Below are 23,798 nucleotides of genomic sequence, written 5' to 3' on the forward strand. Positions count from 1 at the left end.
GATCGCGCCCTGGGCCAAAGGCAGGCGCCAAACCGCTGCACCACCCAGGGATCCCTAAATAAATAAAATCTTAAAAAACAAAACAAAAAAAAACCCCAAAAAAAAACAAATAGTAAGATATCTTTTCTATGAAGTTCAAAAGCCATCAGAACTAAAATGTATATTGCTTGGCACAGATATTCTACATTTCATGGATTGTAAAATGCAAGCTGAGGAAAAATTTTTGAAGGAGAAACACTGAAATGACAAACCAGAAATGAATAAAAATAGTTCCCTCTAGTGGAGATGGTGGTAGTTTGGAATCCTGGTGAAAGGTTTTGGAATAAAAGCAAATCCATGAGAATATATTTTTTACATAATTGCCACCTTGAAAGTACGTATTTTTCATGTTTGAAAAAATAGATCATAAAGGGAAAAAGGGAAGACTTAAAAATAGAAAAAAAGGAAACGAACTTGAACATATGTCCACTTGATAACATAATCTCAGAGAAAAAAAGAATTATTCCAAGTGAGCTTTGAACACAGAACTCTGTTCATCTTTAGTGAGATATAGATTAAGGATTTTTAAAAAAGAATGATTTTGGGAACTACAAATGAACCTTTTTCCTCTGTTAATAGTTTTATTTTTAGGAGTGATACTGATATTGTAATTTTGAAAGTATTTTATGTTTATTTTAAGATAAAGCAAATCAGTAAATATCTTAAAGTTATTAGGAACCAAGATTTTTAGTGTTGAAGAGCTATAAATACAAAATCATGCCAAATCATGTTAAATAGGAGTTGGATATTACCAATTCACGTTAAAAATATATACATATATTCTGCACACTGAAAGAATATAAAAGCAAGACATTCCAGCAGTGAATCTTGCTGGAGCTCAGATTTATGTATTTACGTACTTTTCTCCACTCTAGGGAATTAGGGCTCTTCGGAGAAATGGTTGAATATGGACTGGGGCTGGGAAAGGATAAGGTGGGCTCATCATTTCTGGATGTACCAAAGAGAAGCAAGCATCAAAGGCTACTGGGGTGATATCAAAGACACCGGGGGCGGGGGGAGGGCAGCCCTGGTGGCCCAGCGGTTTAGCACCACCTTCGGACCAGGGCGTGATCCTGGAGACCCGGGATCGAGTCCCACGTCGGGCTCCCTGCATGGAGCCTGCTTCTCCTTCTGCCTGTGTCTCTGCCTCTCTCTCTCTCTCTCATGAATAAATAAATAAAATCTTAAAACAAAAAAAGACACAGAAGTCAGCTTGCTCAAGCTGCCACTGGTAAAATTTGGGGCAATTTGATTATCAAAAAGATTAGTTATTATATAAAAACTTTAAAGAAATACAACTTTAGAAGTCCAAAGTTACAAAGTTATTAGAAAAAAAGAGTAGAGGGTGGGGGTGGGTGGGGGTGACTGGGTGACGGGCACTGAGAGGGGCACTTGATGGGATGAGCACTGGGTGTTATTCTCTATGTTGACAAATTGAACACCAATAAAAAATAAATTTATATAAAAAATAAAAACCACCAAAAAAAAAAAAAAGAAAAAAGAAAAAAAGAGCAGAAAAGATTTACAGATGACCATTGCAGACAATTATTATATAAGATACAACAGAAATTGGTAGTTTATGAAAGATAATTAAATTCTCATTCTGCCTTTGGCAAGGAACGACAGTTTATGTCCACTGGATGAGAGATGACTCTTCTTGATGGAGGATGCAGGCGATTCATGTAAGAATTACAATATAACCATTTTGAAACTCCCATTAAATAATCAATTTGGGTGAATATCACAGTGCTTGTGAAACCTCTACTTCCAAATATATTGGGCAACAAGATAATTTGCACTGTGCCAAAATATCACCCCAGGGAGAAGTTTATATCAATGTGATCTAGGAACTACCATTTTTTAAAAAAAGATTTTATTTATTTATTTTAGAGACATAGGAGAGAGAGAACAAGTGTGTGAAGGGCAGAGGGGGAGGGAGAGAGACAAGTAGACTCTGCACTAAGCAAAGGGCCTGACATGGGGCTTGATCTCAAGATCCTGAGATCATGACCTGAGCCAAAATCAAGAGTCAGATGCTTAACTGACTGAGCCACCCAGGCACCCCTAGGAACTACCTACCGTCTTAATGAAATAATCAAACTTGGCATGTACTAATACATGTTTTGTTTTATTTTTTTTATTTTTTATTTTTTTACATGTTTTGTTTTAATTTTTTATTTTATATAAAGAGAGAGCACAAGCAGGGGGAAAGGGAGATGGAGAAGCAGACTCCCCATTGAGCAGGGAGCCCAACGCAGGGCTCCATCCTAGGACTCCCGGATTATGACCCCAGCCGAAGGCAGACTCTTAACTGGCTAAGCCACCCAGGTGCCCCTCTCATTGTTAAGCAAGGATAAGGGAGAAGTTGTATAATATAATCTCATCTTTTCAGAAAAAAAATACCCCGTCTATACATGTTTACAAATATGAGCATGTGTGTGTGGGGTATGTGTGTATGTGTGCATGTGATTGTGTTTGGATAAGCGAGTGTGAACCTGAATAAAGAAATTTACACACAGGTTGTTAATAAGGATACCTGAAAGGCAAGAGAAGGTGATGTTAGTGAGGGAGGAGAAAAAAGAGAATGGAAAAAGATGTATTTTCTAGAAAAGTATTAAATTTTATTATATAAGCTAAACAAAATCTCTAGACCAATGAGATAATGGCAATAATCAAAATTAATTAATTTACCCAATGCCTTGACTGTTAAATAATTTTAAAATTTAGTTTCTCTCAATGTTACATTAAGATTAAATAGAGGCTTGGGAGATATACAAAAGACTCAAATCAGCTTTCCAGATGTCTGAGATGAAGAATTCACTGGATGAAGTTAATAATAGATTAGACATTTCAGAAGAAAAAGTTAGTAAATTCAAAGCCATAGAGGAAGAAACTGTTGAATGTCAAACAGAAAAAAAAAAAAAGGAATTTTAAAAATAAAAATAAGACCGGTGAGCTGTGGGACATCAGTCACCCTTATATATGGGTAACTGGATTCGTTGATGGAGGGGAGAGAAATGAAACAATAAATAGTTGAAGAAATAATGGCCAAGCTGTTCCAAATTTAAATAAAACTGTGAATCTATATGTCCAAGAAGTTTAACAGACTCTAAGCACAATGATAATGAAAGAAGGTATTAACTGGGAGGACATAACAACCCTAAACATTTGTGCATCTACTAAGAGAGCTTCAAAATACATGAGGCAAAAAACTAACAGTCAGCAAAGATAAACTGACAAATCCACAGTTACAGTCTTGGTCTCAAAACCCTTCACTCAGTAATCGACAGAACACTTAGAAAATTGCCACGGATAATGGCAGACTTGAACAACACTATCAATCAACCAACTTGACCTAATTAACGATTACAACGAAAAAGAATGTACATGCTTCTCAAATACACATGGAACATTCACCAAGATGCCATTCATTAAGTGGAGATGAGGCCATACTATGTAGAGTGGATCCTTAATCCATTATGACCGGTGTTCATAGAGAAGAGAAGACACATAGAGAGACACATATGATGAAAGAGGAGGAAACCAAGTAGACAAAAATCATGAAGGGCCTTGAATATTTGATTATAAATTCTAGCTGACATTTATAGAATACAACATCTAACTATTGCAGAACACAGGCTTTTCGTGTGTACATGGAACATTCACCAAAATAAGCCATGTCTCAAAAAATCTCAAAAGATTGAAAAACTACACAATATGTTCTTTGACTGCAATGGAATTAAACTAAAAATCAACAACTAAAAGATACCCAGAAATTTCCAACGTATTTGGAAATGAAGAGTAACCTGTAGGTAAAAGGAAAATTTACAATGGATCTTAGATGGTATTTGAACTAAACAGTGAACACAAAACGTATCAAAATATATAGGATGCGGTTAAAGCAGTATTAATAGGAGAATGTATAACTCTAAGACATTTATTGAAAAGAAGAAAGATCTCAAATTAATGATGCAAGTTTCTTCTCAAGAAGGAGGGTTTTCAGTATTAGAGCAATTGGATGACTGTATGGACAAAGACAACCTTGATCTTTGCCTCACATCATACAGAAAAATTTATTTTGAGATGGATTATAGACCTATAGGTAGAAGGTAGAATTATAAAGCTTTTAGAAATAATAGGACACAAAAAGCACTAACCCTAAATAAAACATTTACAGAATGAACTTAATTGAAACGTAAAATTTCTACTCATCACAAGTCACCATTAAGTACATGAAAAGGGAAACCACACAGTAGGAGAAAATAGAAACATTACTTGTTACAATACAATTCTTGTATTTGACAAAGGATTTATATGCAGAATATAAGGATTCCCATATATCAGTAATAAGAAAGATAAACATCCCAATTAAAAATGGACAAAAACTTGAAAAGGAACTTCATAAAGAAATATCCAGATGGTCGGTAAATGTATAAAAAGGTGTGCGACATCACTAATCATTGGGAAATACAAATGAAAACCACCAGTGCACACCCACCAGAACAAATACAATTCAGAAGACCATCAGTGGCAGGTGTGAAGACGTGGAATGCCTGAAACTCTCATATTGCTGATGAGAGTATAAAATGGTAAATTACCTTGGAAAACTGTTTAAGGGTTTCTAATCAAGCTGAACATGTACAGTAATTTCACTCCTCCAAGAGAAATGTCTGCATTTTCACAAAATAGCTTGTACGGGAATGTTTATAGAGCCTTACTTCATAGTAGCCCTCAACAGGAAACAACTCCGAATTCCATCTATAGGTGAATGGATAAACAAATAGTGCTATATACATACAGTGGAATATTACTTAGCACTAAAAGGAACAAAGAATAGATACAATCGATCCTTATTATCTATGGATTCTATGTTTGAGCATTTCCCTATTTGCTGAAATGTATGTGTAAGCCTAAAAGCAATGTGGCACTTATGACCATTCATGGACATGCACAGAGTAGCAAAAACTTTGAATTGCCTGGTATGCAGGTTTCCAGTGAGGATGAATAAAGTCATGCTATCTCTTTCTGTCTCAGCCCTCATACTATAATCATGTAGTATTTTTGTGGTCTATTTAGTTCTATGTTTGTCATATTTTTATGCTTTTTGATGATGATTTCACTGTTCAAAATGGCCCAAGTGTAGTGCTGAAGGTTCCTAAGTGCTTCTAAGTGCAAGAAGACTGGTGTTCCTTTTGTTTTTTAAATATTTTATTTATTTATTCATGAGAGACAGAGAGAGAGAGGCAGAGACAGGCAGAGGGAGAAGCAGGCTCCACGCAGGGAGCCTGACGTGGAACTCGATCCCGGGTCTCCAGGATCACACCCTGGGCTGCAGGCGACGCTAAACCGCTGCACCACCAGGGCTACCCAAGACTGGTGTTCCTTACAGAGAAAATACATGTGTTGGATAAACTTCTTTCAGGCACATGGCTCATATAGTGCTGTTGGCAGTGAGTTCAAAGCTAATGAATCAACAATATGTATTAAATAAGGCATCTTTAAATAGAAACACATAAGGCAACGTATTTGTTTTGATTTTGCTTGTTTACATATATTAATCAGTTGACATACATATATAAATATCGGTATGTTTGTTTATATGTATCGATGAGGTGAGTTAAGACTGAGACTCACAGGAATCTACTGCTGTATTTCCCCTATAAGCGATTTCCCCCAGAAGCAATGGCCCACTATTCACTAATTCAGTGTTTGTGGAGAATTTATAAAACACCATTACTGGGAACAACTAAGGATTAACTACATGCAACAACACGGGTGAAACTTATACACACTGTGAACCATACACAAAAGGGTACGTACTATAGGATTCCACCTATATGATGTGTAAGATAGCGAATCTAGTGGAAGTTGGAAAAATGATGGTGGGGAAGTACTGATTGGAAATAGTATAAGGACGTTCTTTGGGTTGATGGAAATGTTCATATCCTGACGTGGGAGGTGCAAATTAAGATAGAATGCGAGAACCGGTTCTATTTAATAACTGCTTCCAACCCATCACTTCTAGGTCTGCTAGCTGCAATGTTCTACAGCCACATGGTGGCAGTGTTGTAGAACTGACCAAAATTCTCCCTGAAACTTCAGTTCCTGTTCTCTCTAGTCCAGATCTTTAGTTTCAGGTTGTCTTCCACTCTCCTTTAAGTGATTTATGGGCTCTTTTGTGACACAGCGTGAACAATATCCTAAGGTAAGGACCTCACATTGGTCAGAGGCAAAGCTGTGCTATGACAAAGAATATCCTTATAGCCCGTGTTCCTTCCCTGGTCCTTCATGCCACGTCAGCTCCCTTCCTAAGGTCTACTTCTTGGGCACCTGAGGCTCTTAGGCTGTCAAATTCAATGACCTGAGCCTAATTTGCCTTTACTGGGCAAAGGGCATTTACAGGAAAATTCAAAAGATAAAGGCGTATCATCCCCCTGTTATGTAATTTATGTTCCCAGAAGTAAAGCTTGGAAATAAGTTAAATGCTTGTCAATTGGGAATAAAAAGTGCTTTATTCTGTTTAAGCCAGGAGAATAGGTACAAAATGGAGTTGCTTATGCTAAGCTCCATATCACCCAAACCAAGATGTAATGTAAGTCCAGTTTTAGGGCTCCCAGAAATGGAACCAATCAGGAATCAGCTGACCAGCACTGGTTAGGTAATTTGTCTGATAGACCCCTGCCATCTCCCAAAGGACAGTAAGCTTGCATAATTAATGGGCTTTTTTGCTTTGTACAACTTCCTTGTTCCTGCTCCATTCTGCCTATGCAAATCTTTCACTTTCTGTTGCCACTTGGAGTTCTTTTGTATTTGCTAAATTGGATGCTGCCCAATTCAATCAGTGTTTGCTTAAATAAAGTCTTAAAGTGTTTAATATGTCTCAGTTTATCTTTTAATGGTCCTTTTTCAGTCATCATTAATAAGAATGCACTAGATCTATATTGGAGGACTTGGGGAATTTTCAAGCTCTGTCGTTATGTAAGAAAAGCAAAATGCAGGGAAGTGTACAAGCTCAACAATGATTGAGCTTCCCTGTATGTGTATTTGTATAGGATTATAGAGACATAAAGAAAAGTGGGGAGGGCAGCCCGGGTGGCTCAGCGGATTAGCCCCACCTTCAGCCCAGGGCCTGATCCTGGAGACCCAGGATCAGTCCCCCCTTGGGCTCCCTGCATGGAGCCTGCTTCTCCCTCAGCCTGTGTCTCTGCGTCTCTCTCTCTCTGTGTCTCTATGAATAAATAAATAAAATCTTAAAAAGAAAAGAAAAGTGTGGAAAGGTACATACCAGGCTGTTAATACTGTTTACTTGGGATGAGATGGGAGTACCAGGAAAATCAGTTAAAAAGGCCTTCACCAAAAAGACTCAGGTTAACAACAGCATGGATAATACTTTAATTCCATTTACTTAAATTATATATTCTGTGTGGATGTGTGTGTGTACACACATATATATACATCAATATATGTATAAATAAATCTAGTTTTTTTCTTTTTAAAGATTTTATTTTTATTTATTCATGAGAATACACAGAGAGGAGAGAGAGGGGCAGAGACACCGGCAGAGGGAGAAGCAGGCTCCATGCAGGGAGCCCAATGCGGGACTTGATCCAGGGTCCCCAGGATAATGCCCTGTGCTGAAGGTGGCGCTAAACCGCTGAGCCACCCGGGCTGCCCAAATCTAGCTTTTCTTATGTTTTCTGCCTTTTATACTATGTCTAGACCTTGCCCACACTAAAATTATAAAAGTATTTTATTGCTATTTCTTCTGGATAGCTTTGCTTTATTTTATACTTTTGTCCTTAGTCCATCTGAAATTTATTTCCATATAAGTTGTGTGATAGGGATTGAATAAAATTTTATTTTCTCAGTCAGTTGCCTGAGAAGACATCCTCTTTTTTTTTTAAGATTTATTTATTTATTCATGAGAGACACAGGCTGAGAGAGAGAGAGGCAGAGACATAGGCAGAGGGAGAAGCAGGCTCCTCACAGGGAGCCTGATGTGGAACTTGATCCTGGATCCCAGGATCACGAGCTGAGCTGACGGCAGACGCCCAACTGCTGAGCCACCCAGGCGTCCCTATCCTCTAACTTTCTAAAAGGAGCTGTAGTGTATTGGCAGGCTGAGTCTCAGTGGCAAAGCAGTGTTGAGTATGGATTCAGAACATGATTGTGAAGCTGCCTTATGGCACTGGAAGGGTAGGGATCAAGATCTCTGAAGATAGCAATGGTAGGGCAGGGCCAGTGTGACATGTGGCTGTAGCTGCTCTCACCTGTGCGACCCTTATTGTTCATGGAGGCTCCTACCATCTCTGATCTTCCCAAGATGGGTAGAGGTTAACAGATTTTTTAAATTATATTTTCAATATTATTTTTACTAGTTTTCTCTCTAGCTCTTTTTTGTCCCTTTTCTCAGAAATTGAGAGAGAGTGACATGTTTCCTTGGCTTCAGGCAGAGTGGCCCACTGCAGTGGCTCTTCTCTATTAGCAAGCAATCATATCTATAGCCAAGGCTGTTATGACTTCCAGCCTTTTCCATCTCACTATCTGGCCAAGGCACACTTCTCAGAAGTCAGAAACAGTAATGCTTACATCCTCTTTTTGTTTGATTCTTTATCTCAATGCTCAGAGTTTTCATTACCATTTATTTCAGGATCCCCCAGGGCTGAAAGGACTCCAAAGTCTGCCTTATAACACTGGATCTCTGAGAGAGAGATTGCATATTCTCCCAGACATCTTCTATCCTCTTTGCTCTAAAGGTAAGAGAGAAAAATGTTGTGATACCATTTCTGACTAAATAACAATAATTTTTTAATAATAAATTTATTTTTTATTGGTGTTCAATTTGCCAACATACAGAATGACACCCAGTGCTCATCCTGTCAAGTGCTCCCCTCAGTCACCGTCACCCAGTCACCCCCACCCCCTGCTCTCCTCCCCTTCCACCACCCCTCGTTCGTTTCCCAGAGTTAGGAGTCTTTATGTTCTGTCTCCCTTTCTGATATTTCCTACCCATTTCTTCTCCCTTCCCATCTATTCCCTTTCACTATTATTTATATTCCCCAAATGAATGAGAACATATAATGTTTGTCCTTGTATAATTGACTCATTTCACTCAGCATAATACCCTCCAGTTCCATCCACGTTGAAGCAAATGGTGGGTATTTGTCGTTTCTAATGGCTGAGGAATATTCCATTGTATACATAGACCACATCTTCTTTATCCATTCATCTTTCGATGGACACCGAGGCTCCTTCCACAGTTTGGCTATTGTGGACATTGCTGATAGAAACATCGGGGTGCAGGTGTCCCGGCGTTTCATTGCATCTGTATCTTTGGGGTAAATCCCCAGCAGTGCAATTGCTGGGTCTAGGGCAGGTCTATTTTTAATTCTTTGAGGAACCTCCACACAGTTTTCCAGAGTGGCTGCACCATTTCACATTCCCACCAACAGTGTAAGAGGGTTCCCTTTTCTCCGCATCCTCTCGAACATTTGTGGTTTCCTGCTTTGTTAATTTTCCCCATTCTCACTGGTGTGAGGTGGTATCTCATTGTGGTTTTGATTTGTATTGAGCATTTTCTCATGTGCGTGTTGGCCATGTCTAAGTCTTCCTCTGTGAGATTTCTGTTCATGTCTTTTGCCCATTTCATGATTGAATTGTTTGTTTCTTTGGTGTTAAGTTTAATAAGTTCTTTATAGATCTTGGAAACTAGCCCTTTATCTGATACGTCCTTTGCAAATATCTTCTCCCATTCTGTAGGTTGTCTTTTAGTTTTGTTGACTGTATCCTTTGCTGTGCAAAAGCTTCTTATCTTGATGAAGTCCCAATCATTCATTTTTGCTTTTGTTTCTTTTGCCTTCGTGGATGTATGTTGCAAGAAGGTACTGTGGCCAAGTTCAAAAAGGGTGTTGCCTGTGTTCTCCTCTAGGATTTTGATGGAATCTTGTCTCACATTTAGATCTTTCATCCATTTTGAGTTTATCTTTGTGTATGGTGCAAGAGAGTGGTCCAGTTTCATTCTTCTGCATGTGGATGTCCAAATTTCCCAGCACCATTTATTGAAGAGACTGTCTTTCTTCCAGTGGATAATCTTTCCTCCTTTATCGAATATTAGTTGACCATAAAGTTCAGGGTCCACTTCTGGGTTTAAATAACGATAATTTAAAGAAATTCCTGGGAATGTCTTTTGTTATGCCAAAAAGCTGGGACTCTCCTTTGTTATACCAAAGACAGAACAAGAAATATTAAAAGAAGGAGTGTCAAGTGATAGTAAAGATCTGATTTCATTCCAAACTAGAATCAGAATATAAAACATGTTCAAAAAAGGGACATCTCAGTGGCTCAGTGGTTGAGCATCTGCCTTTGGCTCAGGTGTGATCCCAGGGCCCTGGGATCAAGGCCTGCATCAGGCTCCTTGTATGAAGCCTGCTTCTCCCTCTGCCTATGTCTCTACCTCTCTCTGTGTGTCTCTCATGAAAAAAAATATTAAAGAAACAGTAAAATAGAAAGAAAACTCTCAATGGATGGTAGAAAGCCATTTTTGTTGTTATAGAACAAAATAGGTGCATCTTTAGAATCCATTAAAACAACGCTGAGACAGGATAGATGGGATCACATGGTTGGTTATAATGAGAGGAAACTGTTTAAAAGGAATGAGAAGTTCTCAAAAATGCAAATCTGATCATGTAATCACAAATGGTTCGATACAGAAAGCAAGAGGGTACTTGGAGAACTTGGTGTTTGTTAGGGAATTACTCGGGTAAGTTCTTGAATGAATATGTATGAAACGAAGACAGAAGAGGGCTACAAGGGCATGGCATACATCTTGAAGAGTAACAACAGGGATGATAAATTCTAAATGTAATGAAGTCTTTTTTTTTTTTTTTTTTTAAGGCTATGGTGGTTTTTACCAAAGAATCAAAGACATGTTTACAGGTATTAAAATGATGAAGAAAGGGATGTGTTTGCACTAGGAACTCAGGGATTAATGTTCATGGCTTGATGGGTGTTATGGGTTGAAATGCGTCCGCCCAAAATATATGTTGAAGTCCTTCCTAACTGCCAATAATTTAAAATAAAATCCCATTTGGAAATATGATCATTGCAGATCTACTTAGTTAAGCTAAGTTCATACTATGTAAAGTGGTCCCTTAATCCAATATGATTGGTGTTCTTAAAAGAAGAAGAGATGAGAGAGACGTTCAGGAAGGAGAATTCCACATGAAGACACTGACACATGAGGGGAGGATGTGACAATGGAAGCAAGGATCAGAAATGAAAGAGGAAATAGTATAACTGATACCACAGGAATACAAAAGATCATAAGAGACTGCTATTAACAGTTATATGCTAACAAATGGGACAACGTAGAAGAAATGGATAATTTCTTAGACACATACAACCTGCCAAGACTAAATCATGAAAAAAGAAAAATATGAACAAATTACTAGTACAGAGATTGAATCAGTTATCAAAAATCTCCCAACAAACAAAAGTCCAGGACCAGATGGCTTCATTGCTGAATTCTACCAAACATTTAAATAAAAATTAGTATCAATCCTTCTCAAAAAATAGAAGAGGAGGGAACACTTCCAAACTCATTTTATGAAGCCAGCATTACCCTGATTCCAAAACCAGATAAGGGCAGCACAAAGAAAAGAAAACGACGAGCCAATATCCCTGATAAACACAGATGCATAAATCTTCAACAAAATGTTAGTAAGCCAAATCCAACAATACATTAAAGGGATGATATACACCATAACCAGGTGGGATTTATTCCAAGGATGTTTCAACAATTAAAAATCAATGTGATGTGGCACATTAACAAAATGAAGGATAAAAATCATATGATCATCTCAATAGATCAGAAAAAGCATTTGACAAAATTTAACACCCATTTATAAGAAAAAGTCTCAACACAGTAGCTATAAAGGGGACATATCTCAACATAATAAAGTCCATAGCCAACATCATATTCAGTGGGGGAAATCTCTCGGATCAGAAACAAGACAAGGATGCCCACTCTCACCACTTATATTCAAAATAGTACTGGAAATTCTATCCCAGGCAATTAGGCAGGAAAAAGCAAAGGCATCCAGATGAGAAAGGAAGAAGCAAAATTATTGCCATTTGTAGATGACACAGTATTTTATATAGATAATCCTGAAGACTTCATTGAAAAACTGTTAGAACTAACACATAGGTTAGGGAGGGGGCACGATGGTGGAGGAGTAGGGTCCCCAAGTCACCTGGCTCCACCAACTCACCTAGAAAACTTTCAAAACATCCTGAAAACCATGCATTCGGCCTGAGATCTAAAGAGAGAACAGCTGGAATGCTGCAGTGAGAACAGTTCGGGCTTCTATCAAGGTAGGAAGACGGAAAAATAAACAAATAAAAAAGCCTCCAAGGGGGAGGGGCCCCCGTGAGGAGCCGGGCTAAGGCCACAGGAGAGTCCCCAGGACAGGAAAGCCCAGGCCTGGAAAAGCAGGAACTTTACCAACCATCCTGGATGGACAGGCACTTGCAGGGAGCTCAGGCAGGATCCCGGGAGGGGCTGGGATGCCCCCAGGCTCCTGGGTCACTAACAGGGGAGGGGCACCCCGGGGGAGAGCGTGCCGCACCCCACCACCGAGCACCCTAAGGGGCTGGATCAGGGCCCCGGGAACAGCCTGGGCCGCAGGCCCCGGAGCCCAGGGCGCCGGGGACACAGCCCAGGATCTCGTGCTCCCCCTGGGACAGGCAGAGGATGGGAGGCCACAGGGCAGCCAGGACGCTCCAGCCACCAGGCACCCTGAGCTGTGCAGATCAGTGCCCCGCCCCCAGAGCATACAGGCCCCTGCGCACTGGGAGCTGTGGTAGTTACTGCAGGAGCTGACTCCAGGGCTGGACAGCTGGCCACTGCCACTGTTGTTCCTCCTCCTGGTGTTACCTTGTACCTGAGACTGAGCAGGGGCCTCACAGCTTAAATAGCTCTCACGAGCTGTGCACCTGGTGGGTTGGGGCAGCTCCCCTGGGGCACACACCTGAGAATCAGCACAGCAGGCCCCTCCCCCAGAAGACCAGCTGGAAGGGGAAGAGCAAGTTCTTGACCAAGCAGTGCTGGAAAGCTCCAGGGGAAGTCGAGCTATTTACACTATAGAGAATCAGAGGATACCCTTCATTTTTTTTTGTTTTTTGTTTTTTGTTTGTCCCCCTCTTTCCCCTTTTTCCTTCCTTTGTCCAGGACAACTTGTTTTTAGCCACTATGCACTGAGCAAAATGACTAGAAGGAAGAACTCACCACAAAAGAATCAGAAACAGTACTTTCTGCCACAGAGCTACAGAATTTGGATTAAAATTCAATGTCAGAGAACCAATTCAGAAGCACACTTATAAAGCTACCGGTGACTCTGGAAAAAAAGCATAAAGGAATCAAGAGACTTCATGACTGCAGAATTTAGATCTAATCAGGCCGAAATTAAAAATCAAGTAAATGAGATGCGATCCGAACTGGAGGTCCTAACGATGAGGGTTAATGAGGTAGAAGAAAGAGTGTGTGACATAGAAGACAAGTTGATGGCAAGGAAGGAAGCTGAGGACAAAAGAGAAAAACAATGAAAAGATCATGAGGAAAGGTTAAGGGAGATAAATGACAGCCTCAGAAGGAAAAATCTACCTTTAATTGGAGTTCCAGAGGGCGCTGAAGACCCAGAAAAAGTGTATCTGAACAAATCATAGCTGAGAACTTCCCTAACTTGGGGAGGGAAACAGGCCTTCAGATCCAGGAGATAGAGAGATCCCCCCTTAAAATCAATAAGAACTGTTCAACACCCCAACATTTAATAGTGAAACTTGCAAATTCCACGGATAAAGCGAAGATCCTTAAAGCAGCAAGAGACAAGAGATCCCTAACTTTATGGGAAGAAGTATTAGGTTAACAGCAGACCTCTCCACAGAGACCTGGCAGGCCAGAAAGGGCTGGCAGGATATATTCAGGGTCCTAAATGAGAAGAACATGCAGCCAAGAATACTTTATGCAGCAAGGCTCTCATTCAGAATGGAAGGAGAGATAAAGAGCTTCCAAGAAGACAGGCAGGAACTGAAAGAATATGTGACCTCCAAACCAGCTCTGCAAGAAATATTAAGGGGGACTCTAAGACAAAGGGGATGCCCAAAGAAATAATCCACAAAAACAGGGACTGAATCGGTATCATGATGACCCTAAATTCATAGCTTTCAATAGTAACTCTGAACGTGAATAGGCTAAATGATCCCATCAAAAGATGCAGGGTTTCAGACTGGAGAAAAAAGCAAGACCCATCTATTTGCTGTCTACAGGAGACTCATAAGGACACCTACAGTCTGAAAATAAAACTTTGGAGAACCATTTACCATTCAAATGGTCCTCAAGACAACAGGGGTAGCCATCCTTATATCATCAGATAAATAAGTTTATCCCAAAGACTGTAGTAAGAGATGAAGAGGGACACTATATCACACTTAAAGGGTCTATCCAACAAGAGGACCTAACAATCATGAATATTTATGCCCCGAATGTGGGAGCTGCCAAGGATATCAATCAATTAATAACCAAAGTTAAGACATACTTAGATAATAATACACTTATACTGGGTGACTTGAACATAGCACTTTCTAAAATCCATAGATCTTCTAAGTACAACATCTCCAAAGAAACACGAGCTTTAAATGATACACTGGACCAGATGGATTTCACAGATATTTACAGAACTTTACATCCAAACGCAACTGAATACACATTCTTCTGAAGCGCACACAGAACTTTCTCCAGAATAGGCCACATACTGGGTCACAAATCAGGTCGTAACCGATACCAAAAGATTGGGATCGTCCCCTGCATATTTTCAGACCATATTGATGTAAAATTAGAACTAAATCACAAGAAGAAGTTTGGAAGGATTTCAAACACGTGCAGGTTAAGGACCATCCTGCTAGGGATCCCTGGGTGGCATAGCAGTTTGGCGCCTGCCTTTGGCCCAGGGCGCGATCCTGGAGACCCGGGATCGAATGCCACATCGGGCTCCCGGTGCATGGAGCCTGCTTCTCCCTCTGCCTGTGTCTCTGCCTTTCTCTCTCTCTCTCTCTCTCTCTCTCTCTGTATGACTATCATAAATAAATAAAAAATAAATAAAAAAAAAGGACCATCCTGCTAAAAGATGAAAGGGTCAACCAGGAAATTAGAGAAGAATTAAAAAGATTCACGGAAACTAATAAGAATGAAGATACAACCGTTCAAAATCTTTGGGACACAGCAAAAGTGGTCCCAGATAGGGGAAATACATCGCAATACAAGCATCCATCCAATCACTGGAAAGAACTCAAATACAAAAGCTAACCTTGCACCTAAAGGAGCTGGAGAACGAACGGCAAATGAAACCTTCACCCAGCAGAAGACGACGGTTAATAGAGATTCGAGCAGAACTCAATGAAATAGAGAGCAGACAAGCTGTGGAACAGATCAACAAAACCAGGAGGTGGTTCTTTGAAAGAATTAAGAAGAGAGAGAAACCATCAGCCAGCCTTATTAAAAAGAAGAGACAAAAGACTCAAATTAATAAAATCATGAATGAGAAAGGAGAGATCACCACCAACACCAAGGAAATACAAACGATTTTAAAAACATTATTCTATTTTAATTACTCCATTTTCTCCATTCAAGATCCAGCTTTATTTTTTGTTTTATTTAATTATCTTCAAAGATGTTACTTCTCTGCTAACTTCCTAGTTCTGCATATGTGTCTACACTTATATCCGTTTCTCTGTCAGTGCGTGTGGATACACAACACGATTTCAGTTCAGGTGGTGGTCAAGCTGGAGAGTCAGTGCCTCCTGTCTACTTACAGTTCTGTGGCTGACAGCAGGTTTCCTACTTGTAAACACTCAGTCTTAAGACTCACTAGATTGATTCATCACGCTGCCTTTTTATGATCACCCTCATATGTTTCAATTCTACATGCCTGCAACCACACTAATTCTTATTTTTAACAGTCAATGTTAATTCTTCTTTTTTACTTCCATGTATATTCATAAATGGTCATGTTCATTTTTATATCCATATTCAAATAGGCAGCATTATTTCCATACACACACACACACAAATCTTGCTCTCATTTCGCTCATACGGTCTGTACTTCAAGTAGAAAATTTTCATTCAGCTTGAGGAGATGCCTTGTTTGTTTTGTGGAGCAGATCTGGCGATGTTTTCTCTGTTTTGTGGGATATGATTCAGAATTCCTGGGTTTGTGCCTCCCTGCTTGCAGGACACCTGCTTCTCCCTCTCCCTCTGCCTGTCTCCACTGATCATGCTCCCTCCTCTCTCTCTCTCCCTCTCTCTCTTAAACAAATAAATAAAATCCTAAAAATTAATACTACTTCTAATAAATAACACACAGAGTGAGCATAAAGGTGGACATGCAGGCCTGCTAGACCTGGCTGGAGACCCCCTCCCTCGTGCCTGTGTTTGTCATCTTCCCCTTGTGCTGCTGGCTGCAGAGGTGCATGACCTCCCGGGGAGGGAGGAGGCCCATGGAGGAGCCACCCTGGCTCCTGAAAGACCCCGTGAACGAGTTCAATCTCCAATCTGAACAGCCACTCAGTGCTGTCAGGTGGGGCAATCTCTGCTGACGCGGTACTGACACTGGGGGAGTCACTTGATAATTCAGCATAATGGGATAGACCTACAAAATGTGGATCACCAAATTAACTGAAATAGTTATCAGTCTACTAGTTTTAAAATGACCAATGGACGCCTGCCTGCCTCAGCCTGAAGGGCGTGTGGTTATTGATCTCGGGGTCCTGAGTTTGAGTCCCACATTGGGCACAGAGTTTCCTTAAAAAAAAAAAAGAAAAGCACAAGTATTTAAAAATGCTCCAAATCAATAAGGCTCCCATCACTGAGCTGGCCCGTGGTGGGATGGGTCCTCCCACCTGCTCCTTCAGCCGCTGAGCCCTGAGCACAGACGGTGCCAGAGCTGATAAAGAGACCAGATCCTCCCTCTCGGAGCTCATGCTCCAGGGGGGAAGATGGACAAAATACGGAACAACATCAGGAATGGAAAGAGCAATTGTTCCCTAGAAAGAGAGCCTGGTGCTTCCCTGGGTCCTGAGCCCCGGAGGTGAGGCTGTGACAAACTGTGGGGCTTTGACAAACACAGCAGCTAGGGCTCCAGGGGGCCACTGAGGGGAGCAGGTGAAGACCCAGGCAGGGCCACTGCCTTGCCAGGATCACAGCCTGGGAAGGAGGCAGAAGGGGGCATGAAGCCAGCTCTGTCCTCCGTTGGGGGCCAGGGCTGCCCCTCCCCTTCCTGAGGGCCCTGGGAAAAGGTTGTGTGGATGGAACTGGCTACAGACATGGAGATGTGACGGGGTGGGGGTGGGCATTGACAGCCCAGACGGGAGGCATTCCAGCACGTTCCAGTCTGAGGAAGAGCCCAGGTCAGGGCGACCCACTGGGTGCACCGCTGTCCACAGCTCACCCAGGGGAAACGAGGGAATGGCCCGTAACACACGACAGGCAGGGTTTCAGGATAAGGACGGCCTCACACCCTCTAGGCCAAGACTCCGACACCTACTGTAGGGTTTGCCTTGGATTCAGGAGCCTAGGATCTTGGGAAGTTTTGCCCATCCCTGCCCCGGTGGGACTGTCATCTTCTGGGCATCCAGAATGAGGGTACCGGTGCCCACGTGTGTGCACACAGGGACCTCGTGGGCCTGGACGCATGTACACACCAAGGAAGAACATGTGGTGGGAGGTATTTCCTGCATGGGACACCCGCCCCTAATGTCATAGATATGATGCCACAGTGGCATGGGGACGTCTGGAGGAAGCACCTGCTAGGATAATCCCTATCCCACAGGCAAGAGGCAGACCATCCCCGATGGGCACAACGGCTTCTCCGGGGTGGAAACCAGGAAAGAATGGAAAGTTGTGTCTGAACCCAGGTGCGTTTCCAGGCTGGGGCCCTGGCTGCACACAGTCCTTCCCTGGGGCCTGTGGAGAGGGGTGCAGTTGTGTCACTGTGTGCACACAGGTCATTGCCCGCAGGGAGCGGGGAGCCGTCGGCAGCCCCGAGCGCTGCTCCTGAAGCTTCCTCCAGGAGTGGACTTAGGGAGGGGGCCCCAGGCAGTGAGGTCACTTCTTTCACAACAGAGGCCAACAGAACTTGGAACCCCTGCACCCGGGCCCCCACATTCTAGTGCAGCCCCACCTCAGGCTCACTTTCAGGAGACTTCTGCTACTGAAAGATGTTCTCTTATAGCATTTCCAGTTTTGATGAACTCCAGGAACCCCAGGATTGCTGCTGCTTCGAATGGTGTAGCCGTTGGTGCCGCCGTCAAACCGAACGCCTCAGGGAGTTTTTCAGGAGGGTCCGGAGGGTAATACAGAGCAGGCCAGGCCAGGCCAGGCCACCTGTGCCAGCCATCCTGGGCAGCCCCATCCCCTCCTCTTCAGGGAACCAGGGATGTGTGGGCAGGTCGCATCCAGGCTGGAGGATGCAGGGCAGCAGGTTCCCCGGTGATCCCTTCAGGGTCACCCTGAGGTCACGGTGGGCAGGGTGGAAACAGGATTCCTGAGGTGCCCTCTTACCCGACTCGGAGTTAACCCAAAGCCCTGCAGCCGCATCCCTTTGCTCTCCTTGGGGGAGGTGTGTGCCGGCTGTGCTGTGGTGTGTCTGCAAAGGAGTCACTGGGTGTGTGGCCCAGCCGAGGCGGCCAGACGAGGCGCTGAGGCCTCCTGCCTGGCTGCCCCGCACTGTCTTTACAGAGCTCCATATGGGAAATACAGAGCGCCTCATGGGACTATGAGTGGCGGTGGAAGTGGACGGAAGAGGACATCCCACACACCCCGGAGTCCAGCCCATCTACCGAAGACCTGCAAGGGTTCAAGGTGAGTGCAGGGGCTGGGGCCACCCGACACCCAGGGCCCCGATGCAGCAGGAAGGGCCCCAGGTCCCAGAAGCCAGCCTGCTGCTCCCCTGGGCTCCCCCCTAGACTTCTGCTGCTACATGAGTCTGGATTCCCCTCCTCCCCAAACTTGCCCCCATGGGCCTGCCCCTGCCTGGGCCAGATGCATGCAGAGTCCCTGTGCACAGATTTGTAGGAATATCAGAATAGAGCCTTCAGGGGATGCCTGGTCGCCCAGTGGTTTAGCGCCTGCCTTCTGCCCAGGCCCTGATGCTGGAGACCCGGGATCGAGTCCCGCCTCGGGCTCTCTGCATGGGGACTGCTTCTACCTCTGTGTGTCTGCCCCTCTCTCTCTCTCTCTCTCTCTGTGTGTGTGTGTGTCGTGAATAAATAATAAAAACTGTTTTTTATAATGGTTTCTTTTTAAAGATTTTATTTATTCACGAGAGACAAAGAGAGAGAGGCAGAGACAGAAGCAGAGGGAGAAGCAGGCTCCATGCAGGGAGCCTGATGTGGGACTGGATCCTGGGTCCCCAGGATCACGCCCTGGGCTGAAGGCAGTGCTAAACCACTGAGCCACCCGGGCTGCCCATAAAAACTTTTGAAAAAGAGACACACCATGTCATTGCACGCAGTCTCCAGTAGTTTGCACTGTGCTATGCTTTCTCCTAACTGGTGCTCCCAGGAGGCCCCATTGGCCTGACGTCCTTCCCCACCTACTCCAAGGCTTGAGCATGGTCCTGGTGACTTGGGAGACTTTTCCCCAAAAGGACACGGGGCTCACTGTACTATGTCTATCGCTCTGCAGTTAGGTTTTGAAGGAGCGCATCCCTGCCCCCTCCTCCCGGGGTCAGGCACAGGGGCCTCGAGTGTTGTACAACATGTCAGAAGGCCAGTTGGTTCCCACAGCCACTGAGCCCTTCACTGATGCAGGACTTCGATGAGATTCCCTTCTGTTGCCAAGTCACAGGATGGCACTAAACATCCTGCAGCCCTCAGGCCCTGGGCCCTCCCACCCAAGGAAAGGTCTCTGTGTGGGCACCTGGAGACAGGGACGTGTGGTCAAATTCAAGGGGTGAAGCCGTTAATGCAGGGAGGTGCTGTCAAAACTCAGCTGACAAGCTGCCCTGGGATACTGACCCCTCCCACTTGAGATCCTTGTATTGATCCATATTTTTTTTAAATTTATCCTCTAAGATTATTTCTTTAGTGGATAGTTTGTCCGTTTAAGAGACAGAGAGCAGGGAGCGGAAGAGGGAGACAGTCTCCTCAAGCACACTCTGCCTCAAGCGCAGAGCCTGCCAGGGGCGGGATCTCAGGATGCGGAGACCATGACCTGAGCCACAACCGAGAGTCAGATGCTAAGTGACTGAGCCACAGACGTCAAGCCCCGTGTTCCTACTGTGGGCACTCCTGCCCCCCCCCCCCCCCCGCACCCCGCAGCCACTGAGAGCTTGGGCTTTGGCCTACGCTCCAACTCCCAGGTGGTCTGGAGGCTACAGTGCAGGCTGCACATCCCCTCTGTCCCACCTCAGGCTGAAAGGGCCTCAGCCCTGAGAAGGAATCAGATCTGCCCGACCACCCCCAGCCGGGAGGAGCTGCTGGAGCAGCAGGTAGAAGAACTGGTGCCCGCCTTGCTGTCCTTGGACGACCTTTCCATTTTTCAATTTATGGAAACATATATTGATTTTGGCACCACCGAAGAGGTCCTGGACCTGCTGTTTGCAAAGTGAGCACCCTGACCCTCCACAGCCCAGGGGATGGGCCACCTACTGGTTGGGAGTCTTGGGAATGTTCCTGAACTTCCTGGCCCCTGGGGCTGCTCCTCCGCCTAGAGCAGAGTCACACAGGGCCTTGTCGGGTCCTGAGGGGAGGCCCCGGGGCCTGGCCTGTGGCAGGTCGGCTAGAGGGGCTGTGATTGTGCTCATCAGTCATCGTTCTCTCCCCATGACGAAGCCTGTGCCTCCTCCCCACCGTCACCAGGGACTTGAGCTGGCCTTTTTGCATTGAAAGGGAGGTTTGAGTCCATCTGGGGTCTGTGTCCTGGGGCATTCAGGGTACGGGTCCCCGAGGACACCGGGGCGCCCTGGCCCACTCGGATGTCAGCCATGGGCCTGGCCAGAGACCATTCACTCCTCAAGCATTCAGGAGCACCCAGCAGGTGCAGGCACTTCTCCAGGAGCTGCCCGTGGCCCCATGCACAGAGCTGACGGCCTCCCAGGGTTCTGGACTAGTTGGGGTTCAGAGGGTGACAGCAGCTATGAGGAGAGGTCGGCTCCACAGGACGCTTCATGTGATGTCCCCCGCCCTCCTCTAGATATCGAAGCATCGAAGCGTCCCCCAAGATAGGAGGAATCCAGATGCGCTGGGATATGTGAGTGAGCTCTGGCTCATGCAGGAGGGCCTCTCCAAGAGGGCCGCGAGGGGGCTGTGGGTCGGAGGGGCTGCTGGACCCTCACAGGTCAACAATTCCTGTGACAGGGTAAAGGTCTGAGGCCCCTTCAGGAAAAGAGCAAAGGAGAGCCGTGGGTGGGGTGTGGGTTTTGTGGGAGAGCACTGGGACCCCAAAGGGAGACCTCCTCCCTGCCCATCCCCCCCAACCTTCTGTCTGCCCCACACCTGGGACGCAGACCAGAGGGTGTGGGGAACATCACACTCACCAATCTGGTGGCACCTGGACCCGGGTGCACGGCAGGTGCTCAGGAGAGCCAGTGAGTGCTCACGGACCAGACGGCCCCTGCCCAGTGGGAGATTAGAGTCAGTGGAAGGACACCCCCTGGGGGCCCCTCGTGAGTGAGGCAGGGCAGACCCACGGGAGGGAAGGTTTCCCCGGGAAAGACAGTGATGGTCACACCGCTGGTCATGGGCTCCCACGCACAGAGGCTTTGTGCCAACCCTCTTCAGTGAGCAGGCCTGTGGCAGGCAGGACCGCCAGGTGGCAGGTGGACAAGGAACAGCAATTGCCTCCGACAGCCCCGTTCGGAAGGTTGAGGGCCCCGGTTCCTGCAGGGCTTCCCCGGGACACCTCTGTATGAGGGAGCCCTGTCTTCTGACGCCTCTGCCCACCTGTCCCTCCCCAGCACCATGTCCTCCTTCCTGAGCATCTGGCTAGAGTACTATGAGGAGGACTTCGACGATCCCCCAGAATTTCCTGCCCTGACAAAGCTAATGAATTTCACGGGACAGTACTTTCCAGGCTCAACGCTGGACGATCGAGTCAACAGTTACTTTGAATATTTAAGAAACCTCCATCAACCAGAGTTTGAGGGTGGAGGTGAGGAGGACTGGGGTGGCCGAGTTGGGGACAGGGTGCGCCACACAGATCAAGCCTCCATGCTGCTGGGCCGGGAGCACTGGGTAGGCTCACACCCCATCCCCACGGGCTGCAGTCTGGGGAGACCTCCCAGGGCTCTTGCACTCACACACGTTGAGCGGTGGGAAGCGTGTCCTTGATTTGAGACGGACGTGGAAAGTCCATCCTGGTGATGATACTTTGTCTTCTTGGAGATGATACTCTGTCTTCGGACCCCGAGCAACACCCTGAACCACCCCAAGAGTGCGCCCGAGTTTCAACGGTGGGGCCTGCTGCACCTTCAGGGTCTCAGGGGATGGAGCTGGTCCCAGCTGCTGGAGCTGAGGGCTCGGCCCGAGGCCTGACGCCAGCTGCTGTGTACAAGGTAAGACACGTGGTAGTCAGACCTCTGAATCCCTGTCCTGAGCTGGAAGAGCCACCTGCACCCTTGGGAACCCTGGAGGCCAAACGGGCCCCACCACCGGCTATCGAGGTCATCGATGTGCCGAAGGAACCATGTCACTCAGTGGAGCAACCGGCTGCGGACTCGGAGCAACAACCTGAACCACCGCAAGAGCCTGCCCGAGCCGTCCCGACTGTGGGGCCTGCTGCACCTTCCCGGGCTCAGGGGAAGGAGCTGGTCCCGGCTGGGGGAGCTGAGGGCTCGGCTGGAGCCCTGATGCCAGCTGCTGTATACAAGGCAAGACACGTGGTGGTCAGACCTCTGAATCCCTGTCCCGACCCGGAGGAACCACCTGCACCCTTGGGAGCCCTGGGGGCCGAACGGGCCCCACCACCGGCGATCGAGGTCATCAATGTGGTGGAGCAGCCGCCTCACTCAGGGGAGCAACGGGCTTCGGACCCCGAGCAACACCCTGAACCACCGCGGCAAGAGCCCGCCCGAGGCCGACTGTGGGGCCTGCTGAAGCTCCTGGGCTTCAGGTGATCGAGCCGGTCCCGGCTGCTGGTGCTGAGGGCTTGGCCAGAGCCGGGATGCCAGCTGCTGTGTTCAAGCCAAGACACGTGGTGGTCAGACCTCTGAATCCCTGTCCTGACCTGGAAGAGCCACCTGCACCCTTGGGAGCCCTGGAGGCCGAATGGGCCCCACCACCAGCTATCGAGGTCATCGATGTGCCGGAGCAGCCACCTCACTCAGGGGAGCAACCGGCTTCGGACCCCGGGCAATACCCTGAACCACCGAGGCAAGAGCCCGCCCGAGGCCGACTGTGGGGCCTGCTAAAGTTCCTGGGCCTGAGGTGATCGAGCCGGTCCCAGCTGCTGGTGCTGAGAGCTAAGCCTGGGCCGAGATGCCGGCTGCTGAGGTGAAGCCAAGGTACCTGGTGGTCATACCTCTGAATCACTGTCCCGACCTGGAGGAGCCACCTGCTTCTTGGCCACCCCAGAAGGAGGAGCAGGTCCCGGTGCTGGCTCTCGAGTTCATCGAAGGGCCGGAGCTGCCACCTGCCTCAGTGGAGCCACCAGCCTCGGCCCCCGAGCAACAGCTCGTGATGGCTGCAGCACAACTGAAGCCTTCCCCTCC

The 23,798-nt window shown here is 45.8% G+C and overlaps 1 protein-coding gene across 1 annotated transcript; it reads left to right on the forward strand.

The window, feature by feature from the left end:
- The first annotated feature begins 936 nt into the window (after positions 1 to 936).
- On the forward strand, positions 937 to 23,570 carry LOC140599774 (uncharacterized). The gene is made up of 9 exons (XM_072764950.1): positions 937 to 972; positions 15,829 to 15,934; positions 17,919 to 18,003; positions 18,321 to 18,438; positions 18,827 to 18,949; positions 20,502 to 20,695; positions 21,284 to 21,340; positions 22,047 to 22,240; positions 22,474 to 23,570. The coding sequence occupies exons 1-9, from the start codon at positions 937 to 939 to the stop codon at positions 23,202 to 23,204; spliced, it is 1,644 nt and encodes a 547-aa protein (XP_072621051.1). The 3' UTR covers positions 23,205 to 23,570.
- Positions 23,571 to 23,798: the final 228 nt, after the last annotated feature.

This window comes from Vulpes vulpes, chromosome 7 (assembly GCF_048418805.1).
Source record: "Vulpes vulpes isolate BD-2025 chromosome 7, VulVul3, whole genome shotgun sequence".
NCBI lineage: Eukaryota > Metazoa > Chordata > Mammalia > Carnivora > Canidae > Vulpes > Vulpes vulpes.

Bases quoted from the DNA above. Each gene is read 5' to 3' on its own strand.
- LOC140599774 (XM_072764950.1), top strand. From the start codon at position 937: ATGGTTGAATATGGACTGGGGCTGGGAAAGGATAAG. The intron at 973-15,828 runs GTGGGCTCATCA...TTTCTCTGTCAG, and splicing joins TGGGGCTGGGAAAGGATAAG to TGCGTGTGGATACACAACAC. The intron at 22,241-22,473 runs GTGAGGAGGACT...GTCTTCTTGGAG, and splicing joins ACCAGAGTTTGAGGGTGGAG to ATGATACTCTGTCTTCGGAC.